The sequence below is a fragment of the Procambarus clarkii genome, chromosome 10 (genome assembly GCF_040958095.1).
Source record: "Procambarus clarkii isolate CNS0578487 chromosome 10, FALCON_Pclarkii_2.0, whole genome shotgun sequence".
Lineage (NCBI taxonomy): Eukaryota > Metazoa > Arthropoda > Malacostraca > Decapoda > Cambaridae > Procambarus > Procambarus clarkii.
Window position 1 is genome coordinate 17,162,820 of NC_091159.1, and position 16,573 is coordinate 17,179,392.

A 16,573-nucleotide genomic window follows, 5' to 3' on the forward strand; every position below is an offset into this window, starting at 1 on the left:
GCTCAAATGCCTCTGCCGCCACCCTGGAATGGGACTCCCCCGAGACCGTCCGAGTCTCAACAGCAATTAATCCCTGTCCCGACTCCAAACCCCTCAGACATTTTGGAGCCGGAAGCAGGAGGGGGGGGGACCGGATGAACAACCAAAGGGAAAGGACAAGGAGAGGCGGACCAAACCAAAGCCGAAGAGACTCTCGCCCCCCCAAGTCCGGGTCCCCTATAACCAAAATGGGGCAGTCTCGGGGTATCCGGGGAAGCAACTAACCTATCGCATTGCAGCAACCTAAACCGAGCATGCAACACCTGCTGCCTGCACCTTCATATCATGCTTGGGTGAACTGGAGCACGTACAAACTACAAATGTTGCATGACTCCGGGTCAAAAGAATCATCAACCCTACAGGCAGTATGGCGGAGGCACAACCAGTGATTGTCACCTTGAGACAAGGGGACAGAGCAACTATTAACCTCGCACGAAGCGAGAGGGGGATTCAAGGGTCGCATCCATCAGATCATGGAGCCCCCATGGGGGTTTCCCCAGGGCCCTTAGCCTTGGTATTACGCTAAGGGAAGCCAAGGCAAGGTACTGTGAACCAGCCCCCAAGACTATCAAGCAAACTTCTCAAAGCTGAACCACTGGGATGTCTCCACTCACAGAGGCCTAGCAGGGGGGTACCACCAAGATCACAGATATGGATATATATACCCTAAGTGTAGATAGGGGGCAACCAACCAAAGGCAGACCCCCCCCTACTAGGCAGCAGGAAAACAAAGACAAAAGAAAACCCCCGCAAGAGGACAATGTACCCTGGCGGAACAGAACCGGCCTCTATAAAATGTGAAAACTAGGTGTGCAGTACCCAGTGCCCCTACCAGTGATGAAAACCACTTCTTACCCAGAGGCAAACAAGGGCAACAAAAACTCCTACGGACTCCAAGAGCAGCCAAGTACCGAGTAGTAAATGACACAGCAGAGGTAGATCCCAAGGCGACTTGTGGAAGGAGGCCCCAAGCCTCAAAGGCAGTACTTACTGGGCACCTAGGAAAGGAAACCAAAGGCACATGCAGCCCGAGTACCGTAGAATATTACTCCTGGCTCACACACCACCTGTAGAGACAGACCACGCCACAAGGCACAGAAACTGAGACCAAAGCAGGAGCCAGAGGCACATGACCTGCCTGTATCACATCAGCCAAGAACTGATGGTTGGATCACCGGCGTGAGGGTCTGGGGTTTCCCTTTCCCCCTCCCTTGGTAGGGTTGCGCAGACAGCTGCGCGGTAACGTGATAATGTCATGAGCATTTGCTAATTTTCATTTGGGGAGTTCTGTCCACTCGTTCAGATTTTGGTAGCAAATTTTTTACCAGAATAGGGGTTTGTTTTGGGGCTTCTACCTTTCTGGGTGTCAGACCTGGTCGACGGCAGACACAGGGGCCTGGTAGGGGCCTGGTAGCCTGATGGATAGCGTGCAGGACTCGTAATTCTGTGGCGCGGGTTCGATTCCCGCACCAGACAGAAACAAACGGGCAAAGTTTCTTTCACCCTGAATGCCCCTGTTACCTAGCAGTAAATAGGTACCTGGGAGTTAGTCAGCTGTCACGGGCTGCTTCATGGGGTGTGTGTGTGTGGTGTGTGGAGAAAAAAAAAAGTAGTTAGTGAACAGTTGATTGACGGTTGAGAGGCGGGCCGAAAGAGCAAAGCTCAAACCCCGCAAACACAACTAGGTGAATACAGAATGCTCCTAACCACACGGGGGGTCTCTATAGGCCATTGCTCTTCATGCCTCTCTGAGGGGCCATATTCTGGCTCGTGGTTCCCGGTAGGCAAGAACTCCATGCACATTAACTGATGTCAGAAAGCTAATACAGTATAGCCATATCAGCCTGGATAGCTTTGAGGAGCCGATGAAGCTCCCCCCAGAAAAAGCTGGTTGCAGCTTAATGTGTTACTCTTAGAATACAACATTGTCATAATTCAAAGTATAAAATGGTATCCAGTGTGACTATGGCTTATGGAGATATCCAACAGCTCAATGTATTTGATTTCTAATCAAACAAAAAATATATAAAATGCCTAAATGTATACTGCATATGACTTAAGAATTTTATATGCGGGCTCACTTTAGCCCGGGTTACTTGGAACTTTTTTGTTCCAGGTAGCGAATCTTTAACAACAACAACAACAAGAATTTTATAAATTGTATAAATGTATATCATACACAAATACTGCATATTCAGAATTTAATGTATTCAAGATACATATGCCCCTTGTCAGTCTGATACTGATGAAGTATGTGAGTCTAAAGTCTGAAAATATGTTTGAAAGTCTATTGCTGTGATATGTCACTTTTAGATATGCAGCAATTTAGTTCTAAAAAACACAGAATAATTTATTTAAATGATAAGCTTATATATTGTCATGGCAGGTAAAGCAATATGTATTAACAAATATTTGAACTTTTATTAAAATATTTTGGAGCATAGAAGTGAGCAAGATTCAAGCCATGGAAAACCCATCATTAATTGTAATGAAATGCCTCTTTCTGGAGGAACTCCGGTGGTTCCCTGAGGCTATCTTGTTGATATGGCTCCATATTAAAATGTCACATCAGTCGTGGAAGATCTGTTTGGCCTACTGGGGACAAGAGCCAGAGCCTGCCACCCCCACCCCCACCCTCATAGAGGCACAGGGAGTGTGTGACAAGCTGCCTCCCCACCTGATAAGGCCTCCAGAAAGTCAGCAAAGCTTTACAACCAACTGAAGGGTTCACAGAAAATTAAGCCTCAGAACCACCAAACAACTCCACAAATGATTCACACACAACAAGGCTTTCCACAAATTAGCTTGAAAGTCATTAATACTGAGTACCACCACCATCACTGGGAGTTGGACCCCCAGCCCTCGGCTGACATCCCATCTCGGTTCTAAAGCTGATGAACTCATGACGAACCAACTAACCAGGAGGGAGGGGAGGTAGATTAGGGAGCCACTGGGGGTTCCTCCAGAAAGAGGCATTTCATTACATTCAACGGTGGGTTTCTGAGAGTTTCCCAGTGGTTCCCTGAAGGTAACCACAGTGAACAAAAATGGGACTTACCAGGAAGGAGGAGAGACAGCAGACACTAGGAGAAAGAAATGAACCCAGAATGGGAGACACAGCCCAAAGCAACACACGACCCACTGTGACCAAGAACACTAACTAAATATCAGGCTGCCAGACCCCTGTTAAAATGCCAAAACTTATGAGCTCAAATAACAGCCCAGGACATATTGGAGAAGAAGACCAATATAGAAGAAGAAGATGGTCTTCATATAGAAGACCATAGTGAAAGCTGTGTACCATGCAATCATCATGGGCCCAAGCATAGACTACAGGCTGGCTAAACTTAATGACATTGCAATCACCTGAGAAATGTGAGCCTTGGAACAGGAGACCATGGAAACAGGGTTAATCAACAAGGCATCCACCGAGATAGAACCAGTGGCACAGCTAGTGGCGAAGAGCTGCCACCAGACACACATGATGCATCCCCAGCCTGACCAACCAAGCATCAGTCGCCAAAGGACCCCTCTGGAAGCCCACTGACTCATTCTTCGCCAGAAAAGGATAAGTCTACAAATGAACAAACTGCCCACAAGGGCCAAACAAATAGAATCCCCACCTCCAGAAAAAGCCTGAAGCTCCCCAGGAGGAGCTCAGGAGGAATATGAACAAGCTGGAGGTGAACAAATGCATGAGACAGCTTGTGAAATGGCACTGTGGAGGTATTGACACCGAATGCAAGCAACAGTGACTCTGACTATGCCAAACGATGAGAGACAACGGTATTAGCCATGATATCCCTACCAAGAAACAACCTCAACAAAAAGGACAGGACAGATCTAACCAAAACCTAAGGAAGATGGAGACAAGTAGTGGCTAAATGAGTGCCAGGCAGCTTCATACTGCTGCCACAAAGAATGACAAGTTTATCGCCAACAAACCAGCCACCCACTCGCCATACAAATGGCAACAGACATGTTTCAAAAACTATGGATACAAAGAGCTAAAGAGAATTCCGAACCAGCAATGTACACTGGGGGCCGATCTGCTGGAAGAGGCGGAGGCACGGAAAAACGACTGCATATGGACAACAGGACAGAAGGAGCCAGAAACCAAGGCTGGGCCAGCCACCAGGCCAGCAATGTCAGAAACCAGGCTAGGTTGGCCACCGAGGAGCCAAAAGGATCACCCTCCCAGAGTATGACTCCAGACCTAATGGCATCTGGAATAACAAATGAAATGGGAGCAAGAAAAGGTAAATGCACCTCCACCCCGAACCAGTCCAGCCATAAGGCATTTACTATGAGTGCCTTGAGATCAGGGAATAGTGCCACATGTGAGGGAAAGCACAAGTTCCATGCTGATGCAAAGAGGTTCACCATGGGGCAACTTAACATCTCACAGAGCCAACGGAAGGATGTGTCAACTGTCTGCTCTGGAAATGGGATGGAAGCAAGACAACTAATCTGCAAGAATGTTAGATACACCCTGCATGTAAACTGTATGGAGAACCAAATCCCCAATAAGCCAGAAACTCAGCTACCCAAAGTGTCCAGCACTGGTTCAGGCAATGAATCCTCAGCTCTGGCAATGAATCACCGGGGAGCAGTCAGTGAGACCAGAGCACACAGCCAGGAGAAAACCAAATCCTCCTCAGGGCATGCCACACAGCTGCTGGAAGTGGCAACAAGAAACTTTCTAAGCCAGCACATCAAGGGATCGACAAGAATGGAGAAGATGAACCAGCGATGCTTGATCTGATATTTACCCTAAATGAGTCTGATATAAAGGAAGTTAAGTTGAAAGCCCCCTTGGGAGTGAGTGATCACAGTGTATTGATCTTTTAGTACCTGGTAGAGCTATGATTTATCTCCCCCCAAAAAGAACTAGGAAACAAAGGGACCAAAAGGGAAATCATGAGGAGATGAGAAAATTCCTAAAGGATATACCATGGGACTATACCATGGGCAAAGTCTGTATAAGACATGATGATTATGTCACCCAAAAGTGTCAGAAGGCAGTAAACAGGTTTATCCTGGCCCAAAAGGAAAAAACTGAGAAGCAAAAGAAGAATATGTGGTTAATAGGGCATGTATGGAAGCAAAGGAACTGAACAAAACGGCATGGAGGACCTCCCAAAATAACAGAACACCAGAAAGCAGAGAGAGATACCAGAGAACCAGGAATGAGTATATTAGTGTGAGAAGAAAAACAGAGAGATAAAGTATGAAAATGATAAAGCAAATAAAGCCAAGACCTAAAGCAAAGAGGGGCCTGACGGCTGAGTGGACAGAGCTCAAGATTCGTAGTCCTATAGTTCCGGGTTCAATCCCCAGCGGAGGCAGAAACAAATGAGTAGAGTTTCTTTTACCCTGATGCCTCTGTTCAACTAGCAGTAAATAGGTACCTGGGAGTTAGACAGCTACCACAGGCTGCTTCCTGGGGATGTGTAAAAAAAGGAGGTCTAGTCGAGGACCGGGCCGCGGGACGCTAAGCCCCGAAATCATATCAAGATCTCTTAAGAAGAAGATCAAACCAAAGCTACTCCACAGTCATATCAGGAGGAAAACAAAAGTGAAAGAATAGGTGATGAAACTTAGAACGGGTGAGGAGAGGTACACAGAGAAAGACAAAAAGGTGCGTGAAAAACTCGACAAAAAATTCCAGGAGGTCTTCACAAAAGAATGAGGGTGAGACACTGCGTTAGGAGAGGTGGCAGTAAACCAGACGGCCTGGGAAGGATTTGAAATTACAAGAGATGAGGTCAAGAGGCATCTGTTGGATCTGGGCATGAGAAAGGCTGCTGGGCTGGACAGAATATCACCATGGCTATTGAAAGTGTGTGTACAAGCACTTTGCTTGCTCTCCATAGTGTATAGTAGGTCACTGGAGACAGGAGACATGCCAGAAATATGGAAGATAACTAATCTAGTCCCAATATACAAAAAGGGTGACAACTATGAGGCCCTGAACTATAGGCCAGTGTCCTAAATTGTATACCATACAAGGTGATGAAAATCACGAGAAAAAACCTAGTAGGACATCTGGTGAGACTTTGGGACTTTGGGGACTTTGTGAGAAACCACCAACATGGGTTCAGGGAGGGTAAATCTTGCCTCACTGGCTTAAAAGAATTCTATGATCAGGTAACAAAGCTTAAGCAAGAAAGAGAAGGATGGGCAGACTGCATTTTCTTGGACTGTCGGAAACCCTTTGACATCCCTATAAGAGGCTGGTGCATAAGTTGGAGAAACAGGCAGGAGTAACTAGTAAACAGTTACTCCTGTCCACAGGGTGCTCCTGTGGACAAGGGAGTACCTAAGCAATAGGAAGCAGAGTTACAGTGAGGGGTGAGACTTCAGATTGGCGAGAAGTCACCGGTGGACTCCCACAGGACTCTATACTTGGACCTGTTTCTGATACACGTAAATGATCTCCCAGAGGGTATAGTGTCATTCCTCTCAATGTTTGCTGATGATGCCAAAATTATGAGACGGATTAAGGCAGAGGACACCTTGAGGCTTCAAGAAGACCTGGATAAATTGAAGGAATGGTCCAACAAATGGTTGTTAAGCAAATGTAATGTAATGAAGTTAGGTGTAGGGAGCAGGAGGATAGATACAGGGTATCATTTTGGAGATGAAATTCTTCAAGAATCAGAGAGAGATTAAGACCTGGAGTTGATATCACGCCAAACCTGTACCCTGAAGCCCATATCAATAGGATAACATCAGCGGCATATGCCAGGTTGGCCAACATAAGAACAGCCTTTAGAAACTTGTGTAAGGAATCATTCAGAACTTTGTATACAGTACCACATATGTCAGACTAATCCTGGAGTATGCAGCTCCAGCATGGAATCCATATCTAGTGAAGCATAAGACTAAACTTAGTCAAGCATAAGACTCTGGTTCAAAGGTTTGCCACCAGACTAGTACCTGGGGTACTAGTCCTGGGTACTAGCTAAGGGGTATGAGCTATGAGGAGAGATTACAGGAATTAAACCTCACATCACTGGAAGACAGAAGAGTTAGAGGGATATGATCACCACATACTAGATTCTCAACAGAATTGTTAGGGTAGATAAAGACAGACTGTTTAACCCAAGGGGCACACACACTATGGGACACAGGTGGAAATTGAGTGTCCAAATGAGCAATAGACACATTACAAAAACCAATTGTTAGTGTCAGAGTAGTTGATTAATGGAATGCTTTAGGAAGTGATGTGGTGGAGGCTGACTCCATTCACAGTTTCAAGTGTAGATATGATAGAGCCCTATAGGCTCAGGAACTTGCACATCAGTTGATTGACAGTCGAGAGGCGGGACCAAAGAGCCATAGCTCAACCCCTGCAAGCACAACTAGGCGAGTACAACTAGGTGAGTACAGCTGTAAACTCACGCACCAATACTGTGTGCCCAAAGGAATAAACCGAGCTACTGCCCCTGCCCAACCTGGTGTTCAATGGGCACAGTTGGTTGATAGTAACTGATGTTACGTACTGTTTACTAAAATACAGGTACTGTACCGTAATAGCAATAATAATAATTTATTATTATTGCTACATACTTGCTACAAAGTATGTGCATTTAATAAGGCCACTAATACACACACAGCATTTCAGGCATAACCTAAAATAATACAGTGAGGTTGTTTAAAGGATTGATGAGGTAGACACTTAATACTAAACAGGAAGTAAGCTAGCATATATATTGTCCAAACATTTTAGCAAATTATATACAGTACAGCTTTTAAGGAGGGCATAACTTAAAGAATAGGAGAAAATGAACATGTGTTAAGGGGCAATACTTAAAATTAAATGAGATATGGTAACATTGATGGATTGTTGCAAGATGTGAAAATAACTGAAAGTAACGTTGATCACTTTCAACTAACTGACCTACTGAATGAGTGCTGGTTATGAAGCCCCAACCAAGAGACGAGGTGTCTGTTTACATATCGAGTGACTGAGGAGGATGGCTCTATGGAACTGAACCTCCAAAACCCCAAAGGAAAAGCTGGTGAAGAAAGAGCTGATGAAGGGATGGCGGGGCCCGGACTCCCAAGTCCTAGGAGTGGCAAACAGTCAGAACTGATGTAACCACTACCAACATGGGGCCAAACCCTGCCCAGGTAAAAGACAACTGCAGACAAAATTGAGGCTCTTGCACAACCATTTGACCTGCCAGCGACTCACCTGGGACCAATCCAACATTAGACAGTGATGAAAATGGAGGAGCAGAGCCACCGGAGGCAGGGAAAATGATGCTGATAGTCCCAAACAAAACCCAACCAAGTCCAAACCTGGGACAGAATCAACTAGGACTTCCTCCATTTCACCTGAAAACCAAACTCAGTTAACTGGGAAAGAACCAGACCTGTAGCCAGCTAATATGCTGATTGATTGGGGTGCACACCAACCAGTTGTTGAGGTAGGCCAACACATGAACCCCTAACAGTTGCAGCTGGCCACAAAGACCCACACCAGCCTGGTGAACACATGGGGCAAAGGGGGTCACCTTACTGCAGACACCTGCCAGCGCCTGATTAAATCAGGCGCTGCCAGGGTCAGATTAAATCTGAGTGGAACAGGACACACACACACTGAAGCATAAGCCTGACATCCCACAACAGAACCTTACCAGTCCCTGAGCCCAGGGATGTGCCAATACAATCCTTGAGGTCCAGGGACAACATCTAAGCTCCAGTCTGTAATAGCACGCAAGCTTGGACCATAGTTGTCATGTGGAAGGTTGGACAGGAAATAAAGTTATTTAGACCTTGAGAGATGGAGAATGTATTACAGGTTTGCGGTCCCACACCTTGGCACTGGGACATCCACCAAAGGGACATGGTCAACCAATCATTCCCGAGTCTAACCAACCCGCAGCAACCAAACACAGTGCTGAAGAGGACTCCTGATCCAATGAACCCAACCACAAATATGGGGAAGAAACCAACCAGCTCCACTGAAGGCCACAGGAAACAACTGAAAAGCCACAAATCATGGGACCAGGAGATGGCAAACGAGCCAGACCCCTTTTCACAGGGGGAGAACTGTATTCATCTAGTTGTGCTTGCAGGGTTGAGCTCTGGCTCTTTAAGCCCGCCTCTCAACTGTCAATCAATCAACTGATTCAACAACACACCCCCAGGAAGCAGCTGTCTAACTCCCAGGTACCTATTTACTGCTAGGTGAGTAGGAGCATCAGGGTGAAAAACTCTGCCCATTTGTTTCTGCCGTCGCCCAGGATCAAACCCGGACCCTTAAGACTACGAATCTCGAGCCGTCCACTCAGCCACCAGTCCCCGCTGATGGTTGGTGGTTTTTTCAGCCACTGTGAAATGGGTCTGCATGAACCTTTGAGTGGAACATGTCTTCCATGATGCATAATTACAACATCAAGCAGAGAGGAAGCACAAATTCAGCAAGATAGGTTTACAAAGCCACCAGTGCACTCTCTCCAAAAAGATCTATGAAACTACTGTACTTGGGTCTGTTTAACCACTGCACCATGCATTATGTTTCACCTGGATGCACCAATATCCTCATTACATTTTTGTTTTCAGAAAAAATAATACAGCACTGCACATGAGTTTTTAATTTGCCAACAGGTTTAAAATATGGAAAAATCAGTACAAAATATTAATGTAAATACTGTATTCACATTCCATCTTGGATATACAGAATTTCATGGTGCTTAACCCTTTAACTGCGCAACGCCCCTGCAGGCCCACATCTGGGGTGCGCTACGCGCCTCCGGGTATTTGTATTTTTCACGTTCCATTCAAAACTCCCGCGGCTACATGGGATTCACATCAGCTTTCTCAGGGCTCTTGTAAACAGACGCCATCTTTAAAAAAATTGTGGTCCATATTCCCGGGTGTGAGAGCCTCAGTAATGAGTGAGCAACCATGGCCGGCGCACACAGCATGAGTTCAAAGCACTGCTGTTTAGCTTGTGACCACAGCATTGCCTAATACTGTAATGTCAAAATACATGTATAACTTGTTTTATTTAGCCATGATAGTATTACAGAAGAGCCTGAGTGTGATAATGACTGTGCACAATGTTCAAATATTAGTGATTCAGTGCTGTTCACAATGTTCACAGTGCTAGCCACAGCACCACAGCATTATTTCGTTCATCTAGGAATCTTTAAACGACTTCTTAGGTTCCTTTACAAAATAAACTTGGTCAATTATGTATTTACAGGATTTAGTGACCAGTATTGTGATTACAGCAGGATTGTGGTGATAATAAGCACTGTGCGTAGTATTGTGGGAGAAGTAATTGTGATGAGGGAGCGAGGAAGAGAATCGAGGTAGCCTCACTGTGTGGCAGACACTCTTGTTTTGCTCATCATACTAGCTTAGTGGTTCACTATGGTGAACACATTTGTACATGGCTATATACAATGTGTGTATATAGTGTAGTAACAGCAACAGGAGTATGTTGGGAGGAGTTATTTTGGTGAGGGAGGCGACGTAATCGTAGCGTCGTCTGCTGGCTGCTGTGTGATTTCTCATGCCACTGTAAAGTTTGGACACAATACTGGCTTACTTGCATAGTTCTGGTAAATGAAACATGTAGATAGGTATACATAACATGTGTAAATAGTGTAATACAAACAATAACAGTATGGTGGGAGGAGCATGTTGGCGAATAAGATGTTGGAGGAGTGAGGGAGAGACTGGATGTTGGAGGAGTGAGAGTGTGGCAGCTGACACTCGCGGAGTTTTGAGTGTGTTCATGGTGAATGTATATAGTGTGTGATAGTGTATAGTGTGTAAATAGACTGTATATATACATAAATTAGCATAATACAATGGAAATATGTGCCGGATATGTGCACACATGTGTCATGCACGTAACACAGTGTCTTCGGACAGTACGGATGTTCTACTGCCATAATATAGTGTACGTGTTCATTATACATAGGATTGGCATGTAAAAGCATATAAAATGTATTTGGAACTGTGCGCAGAAAATGAATGAACAAAAATATATTTGCGGCACCTCGCGCATCCTGCCCCGAGCGCCCTACCGGCCCTGGGGGCATATGCCACGGGCGACCAGGGAATGATGACGTCACGTACGAACTTACGGACCCCATAGCAACTAAAGTACTTACAATTTCGACCTTCTGTTACTATATCCTTACTCAGCGAAGGGTTTTTGACACTTTAAAAACAGAAAAAAAAATTTCAGGGATTTTATTTCCTGCGCACTGGGAGGGTGTTATATTTGGAGGCCGTGCAGTTAAGGGGTTAAGTTCTGAAATTGATAGCAGTTACTTAAATTTTGATTAAGAGTTTTTAAATTTTGATTTCTTTTGAAATTTAGAGAAATGTGAATTAAATATGGATGACTGAAGATATAAAAAACAAGCTTTGAATACAATGAAAAGCCATTTTCTGGGCGAGACCCAGAATCTCCGCGGAGCTCTCCAGGCTGATATGAATACATTAGACCCTGGCATCAGTCAAAGCAAATGGAGTTCTTAGGCCTTCCGGGGACCACGAGCCAGAGTCTGGCCCCCCTCAGAGAGGCACGAGGAGCAATGGCCTATAGAAACCCCTGCATGGTTGGAAGCATTCTATGTCTGCCATCCACTGGGTCAGGCACCCAGAAAGGTAGGCACCCCAAAACAAACCCTATCAGGGTGAAACCCTATCAGTTAAAATATTGTTACTGAAAGTCGAACTGTTGGACAGAACTACCCCAAACAAAAAACGAGCAAACGAGCATGACATCACAACTGTCACCACGCCGCTGTCTGTGCAACTTCCCCCTTCATGGGAGGGGAAAGGGGAAGCCCTAGACCACTGCACTGGCTATCCACACCTACAGTTCTGAGGCTGGATGTCAAAAACCAGCGAAAACCGCCGACCGGAGGAAGGGATGGAGGGTTGCCGGGGAGCCTTGGGTCTCACCCAGAAAATGGCGTTTCATTACATTCAATGCTGGTTTTCTGGGGGGAGCCCCTTTGGCTCCCTGGAGCTATTGAACCAAAGATAAAACAAGAGGAACTTAACCGGGAGGTGGTCGCCACTTGCTCCTCAACTCGAAGTCGAGACAGCTGGCTACAACCGCTGACCCAATGCAACACATGCCTGACTAGGGCCAGGAATACTGACTAGGTAGCGAGCGACAAGGACCCTGTTTGACCTCCAATAACCGTGTGCCTGAATGTCAGCCCAAGACATGTTACCAAAGACGGCAGCCAAAGCAGCAAAATTATGAACGTCATGGGCATGAGGATAGACCGCAGGCTGACTGGACCAAATAACCTTTTGGACTACCTGGGTGATCCAAACCCTGGAACAGGGAAGAAGGGAAACCGGGTCAACTCAAAGCACTTCCCTGGCCACAGAGGCCATGGCGCACAGGTAACAGCGATGAGCCGCAACCGGTCACAACACATGATGCACCCCCAGCCGAACCAAGCGAGCATCATTCTTCGCCAGAAAAAAAAGAGAGACGGCTGCAAACTAACAAACCTACCACCAGGACCAAAAGAGCAGAAACCTCTGTGCTGGAGAAGAGCATTAATCTCCCCAATCTGACCTCCAAAGGCCAATGCCAACAGGAAGAGAGCCTTCACAAAACAATCTTGAACCGAAGGGGGGCCACAAATCGAGGGGAAGATAGAAAAGACAGCACCCGGTCCAACGACCAGGTGGCGCATGAGCAGACTGGAGGTGAAACAGCGCACAAGAAAGCTTGTGGAATGGAGCAGAAGTAACATTCACCCCGTACTTGAGCTGAAGCGGCTCCGCCAGTGCCACACGATAGGAGGCGACAGTATTCAGCATAAGATGACGGTCCTGAAACAACCAAGAAAGGAAGGAGAAGACAACCCGATCCGAAACAGAAGAGAACATAAGGAGGGACAAGAAATAAGGAAAGGACCACCAGTTAACTTAATACTGCCGAGACAAAGCACGCAGGTGGGACACCATCAACGAAGCCACCTGCTCAGCATACAATTGGTAATAGACCCAGTGTCAGAAAGACCAGATGCAAAGACTTAAGGAGAAGATCGAACCAGCAATGTAACGAACTGACCCCAAACAGCTGGAAGAGGCAGAGCCGCAGGAAGACCCCTGGGTTCGGACACTGAGCAAGTAGCGCCTGAAACTAAGGGTTGGCCAGCCATTAAAGGCCCAACAGAACTACTCTTCTCTTGGAAAGTCTCCAAGCGAGCTAGGACTTGGAGCAACAACGGAACCGAAGGGGAAGAGGTACAGGTAACCCCACCTTGACCAGTCATGCCTGAAGGCATCGACGCCAAAGGCCTCGCAGTCGGAGAAGGGCGCCACATATACCGGGAGACGCCTCAACCACGCCGACGCGAAGAGTTCCACCTCCTAGAGCCCGTACATCTGGCAGAGCAAATTGAACGAGTCGGCTTCGACCATCCATTTCGTGGACAGGGGGAATAAATTGTGACAGGCCATCCGCCAGGACACTGGGCACCTCCCCCCTCTCAAAACCTGAATGGCCAGGAGAGCCCCAAACCCCGAGAACTCTGGGTGAGTAACCAACCTAGCACGCTGCAGCAACCTATAATGCCCATGCAACGCTGAAGCTGCCTGCACCCGAATATCATAATCAGTGGATTGGGTGAAGCGGAGTACATGCAAGCAACACCAATCGCAGGACTCCAGGTCGAAGGTGTCACCGACCCAACATGCAGCATGATGGAGGCAGAACAGGTGATTGTCACCCTGAGTCAAGGGGACAAAGCAACCCTCAAACTCACACAAAGTGAGATGGGACCCAGGGGGATGCATCCATCAGATCACTGAGCCCCAGTGAAGGTTTCCAGGGCCCTTAGACGCTCTGCTAAGGGAAGCCCAGGCAAGGTACTGCTAACCAGCGCCCTAAACTACCAAGTAAACAACTAATAGCTGAACCCTCAGGATGTGTACACACACAGGGACCTAGGTGGAGGATCACCAAGAATACAAAATAATAAGGGTCAACAACACCAAGGGGCAGACCCTCAACCAGGCAGAAAACAAAAAGAAAAGAAAAAACCTGTACGAGTACGTCCCAGGTGGAACAGAGCCGGCCGCTGTATTATGGTGAAAACAAGCTTTGCGGTAACTTGCGCACGGAGGTTTCTATAGGCCATTGCTCCTTGTGCCTCTCAAAGGGGGGCCAAGTTCTGGCTCGTGGTCCCCGGTAGGCCTCAGAACTCCATTCGCTTGACTGATGCCAGGATCTAATACTGTACATTCATATCAGCCCGGAGAGCTCCAAAGAGCCATATGGGCTCCCTCAGAAAATGGCCTTAAACTTTAATAAATTATAAAAATATTTTCAGGTGCAATGATGTAACACATACTCCAAAATTCTTCTAATTAATGGTTTTTTATGAATAATAATGAGGCATCCCCTTATTCTGTAATAATAGCCAGAGCTGGCAATTACTGGTAACTACAGGGGTTTATAAGAAAAACTAAATTCACTTCATTAATTCTTCTCATATGACATAAGTCACAAGATAAGGGCTAATCCATAACTTCTACATGATAGACATAACATGTGTGTGCCTAAAACTGGTTGCCATGTCAGGAGAGGAAACTTTATTCAAATTAAACCGAGCTTAAAAATGGAATTAGAAAACAGTTCAGAACTGTGATAATGTACTGGTAAGGATCTTGGGTAGGTTTGTCATGAGTAAGGTGCAGGGAGGATCTGGTTGAGTGAGTTGGGAAGGTGGCCAGCTTACCCCTGCAGCGATGTTTCTCTGTGGCTCCACCCCGATACTGCAGAACTGCACAATGACGGCAATGAGATAGAGCAGAGTGGTAATGGCGGTATTGAGCAGCTCCTGAAAGAGAAATGTGTCCTTCGTATTGGCAGCAAAGAGGGACCATGTCCAAAGGGTACGTCCATGAAGTTCTGCAGAGCTGAAAACTCTTCTGCTGGAGGAACTGGTTTTAAATTTTTATTATTCTGCATCTTCATGCCTACTATGCATTCAGATGCAGACAAAAACATCGCAGGAAAACGTCTCCAAAAGAGGAAGAGCCAGGAACGTCATTGGTGCCGGGTCAGTCAGTCTGTTGCTAGGTGCCCTATACTGTCAACAACTGCCGGTAGGTAAGAAGCAGGTGAAGAGAGAGGCACAACCGGCAGGCGATACTCACCCCTGACAACAGGTAGAAGGGTTTTAGCCGTCTTGGTGGCCGTGGTTTTGTGACAGTGCTGATTATCTGGACAATGCTAGCTATTATGTAAAGCACCGCAAAGAGAGCTGTTAGAATGAGTTCCTGCAAGCAAGAGGGAAGGAACAATTAGCACACAATACTGCAACAGGGAATCAAATACAAGCTCGAGGCCACAAAAAGAGGGGGGGATGAGGATTTTCAGTAAACATTCAGAATTAAGCCTTATACAGCATTACAAAGTGATGCATTACAAAGTTGAAAAATGCCATTCACATGCAATTAAATATTGGAATATTGTTGGAGAAGTCATACACTCAATTTATGAGTGTCTTAATAACTTATTAGTTACAAACAGCAATATAAACTTGCATAACAACAATACAGCATATTTTTTTCTCATAACATTTGCTACTAGCCAAAGCATGGTAGTTGTCATTAACCTTATTTTGTGCATAATAATTATTTTTCATTTAAGAGAGATGAACAGTAAAAAAATCCTCACCCCGTATCTGATTTCCTGTTTCTTACTAAATTCATATGCTGTATAAAGATTTAAATGTCACTATGATCAGAGATTAGGGAGGGCTCTAATTGCTTACTCAGAAGATGCATGTAATGTATTACATCAACATCCTTACACTTATAACCAACTGATGCTGTTTTAAAAAACAAACACTAAAACACAATTAATTATCAAAAATATATATGTTGCTGATTTCTGATGAGAGAGTCATCATCAAAATAATTCTGGGAGAAGTTAACATTTGAGGATATTAATACAAGCATCTTCATGGACATCGCCATGGAATCTGCATGGATTCTCTTAACGCACTCTTAAAACCTAATTATTGAATGGTAAACAAAGTTTATCAAGAAGTTTGTAATGAGTCTACATTATTTTTAAATTGCCTGTTATTTTAGCTTATTTAATTCAATATGTCTTCAGATAGTTCAATGGAAAGTTGCCTAAACCAACTACTTCAGCACTTCTAATTTTATTTATCAAATATAGATACTGTACTGCTGTATCTATAGATACAAGTATATTTTACATATACTTGTGCAGAAAACTTAACCGCCACAAACTAGATACAATACAGTATTTAATAAAAACTAAGTATTTTCACTTGTAAACCCCAATTTTTTTTTTTTCAAAATGTAATATTTACTAGTGACAAGTATTGATTATATTGGAAGACTTATTTTGTCATGAATAAAATATGTCAAATATAAATCCAAACATTGAGAAATCAGCACAATGAGTTTTGAATGCATCAGTTGGTGTTAAGGTGAGTTTAGAGCACCATGTTTAAGGAGGAGCAATACTAAAACTAGAAATTGA

The 16,573-nt window shown here is 45.2% G+C and overlaps 1 protein-coding gene across 2 annotated transcripts in view; it reads right to left on the reverse strand.

Moving 5' to 3' along the window:
- LOC123746851 (CKLF-like MARVEL transmembrane domain-containing protein 4) overlaps positions 1-16,573 on the reverse strand; it is a 158,139-nt gene that overhangs the window by 15,302 nt on the left and 126,264 nt on the right. Inside the window, exon 3 of one of the 2 annotated variants that reach the window (XM_045728657.2) lies at positions 15,211-15,333. In XM_045728657.2, coding sequence (XP_045584613.1) covers positions 15,211-15,333 — 123 coding nt within the window. Of the gene's footprint in view, positions 1-14,789; positions 14,892-15,210; positions 15,334-16,573 lie in introns of both variants that reach the window. The other variant, XM_045728669.2, reaches the window with a different exon arrangement.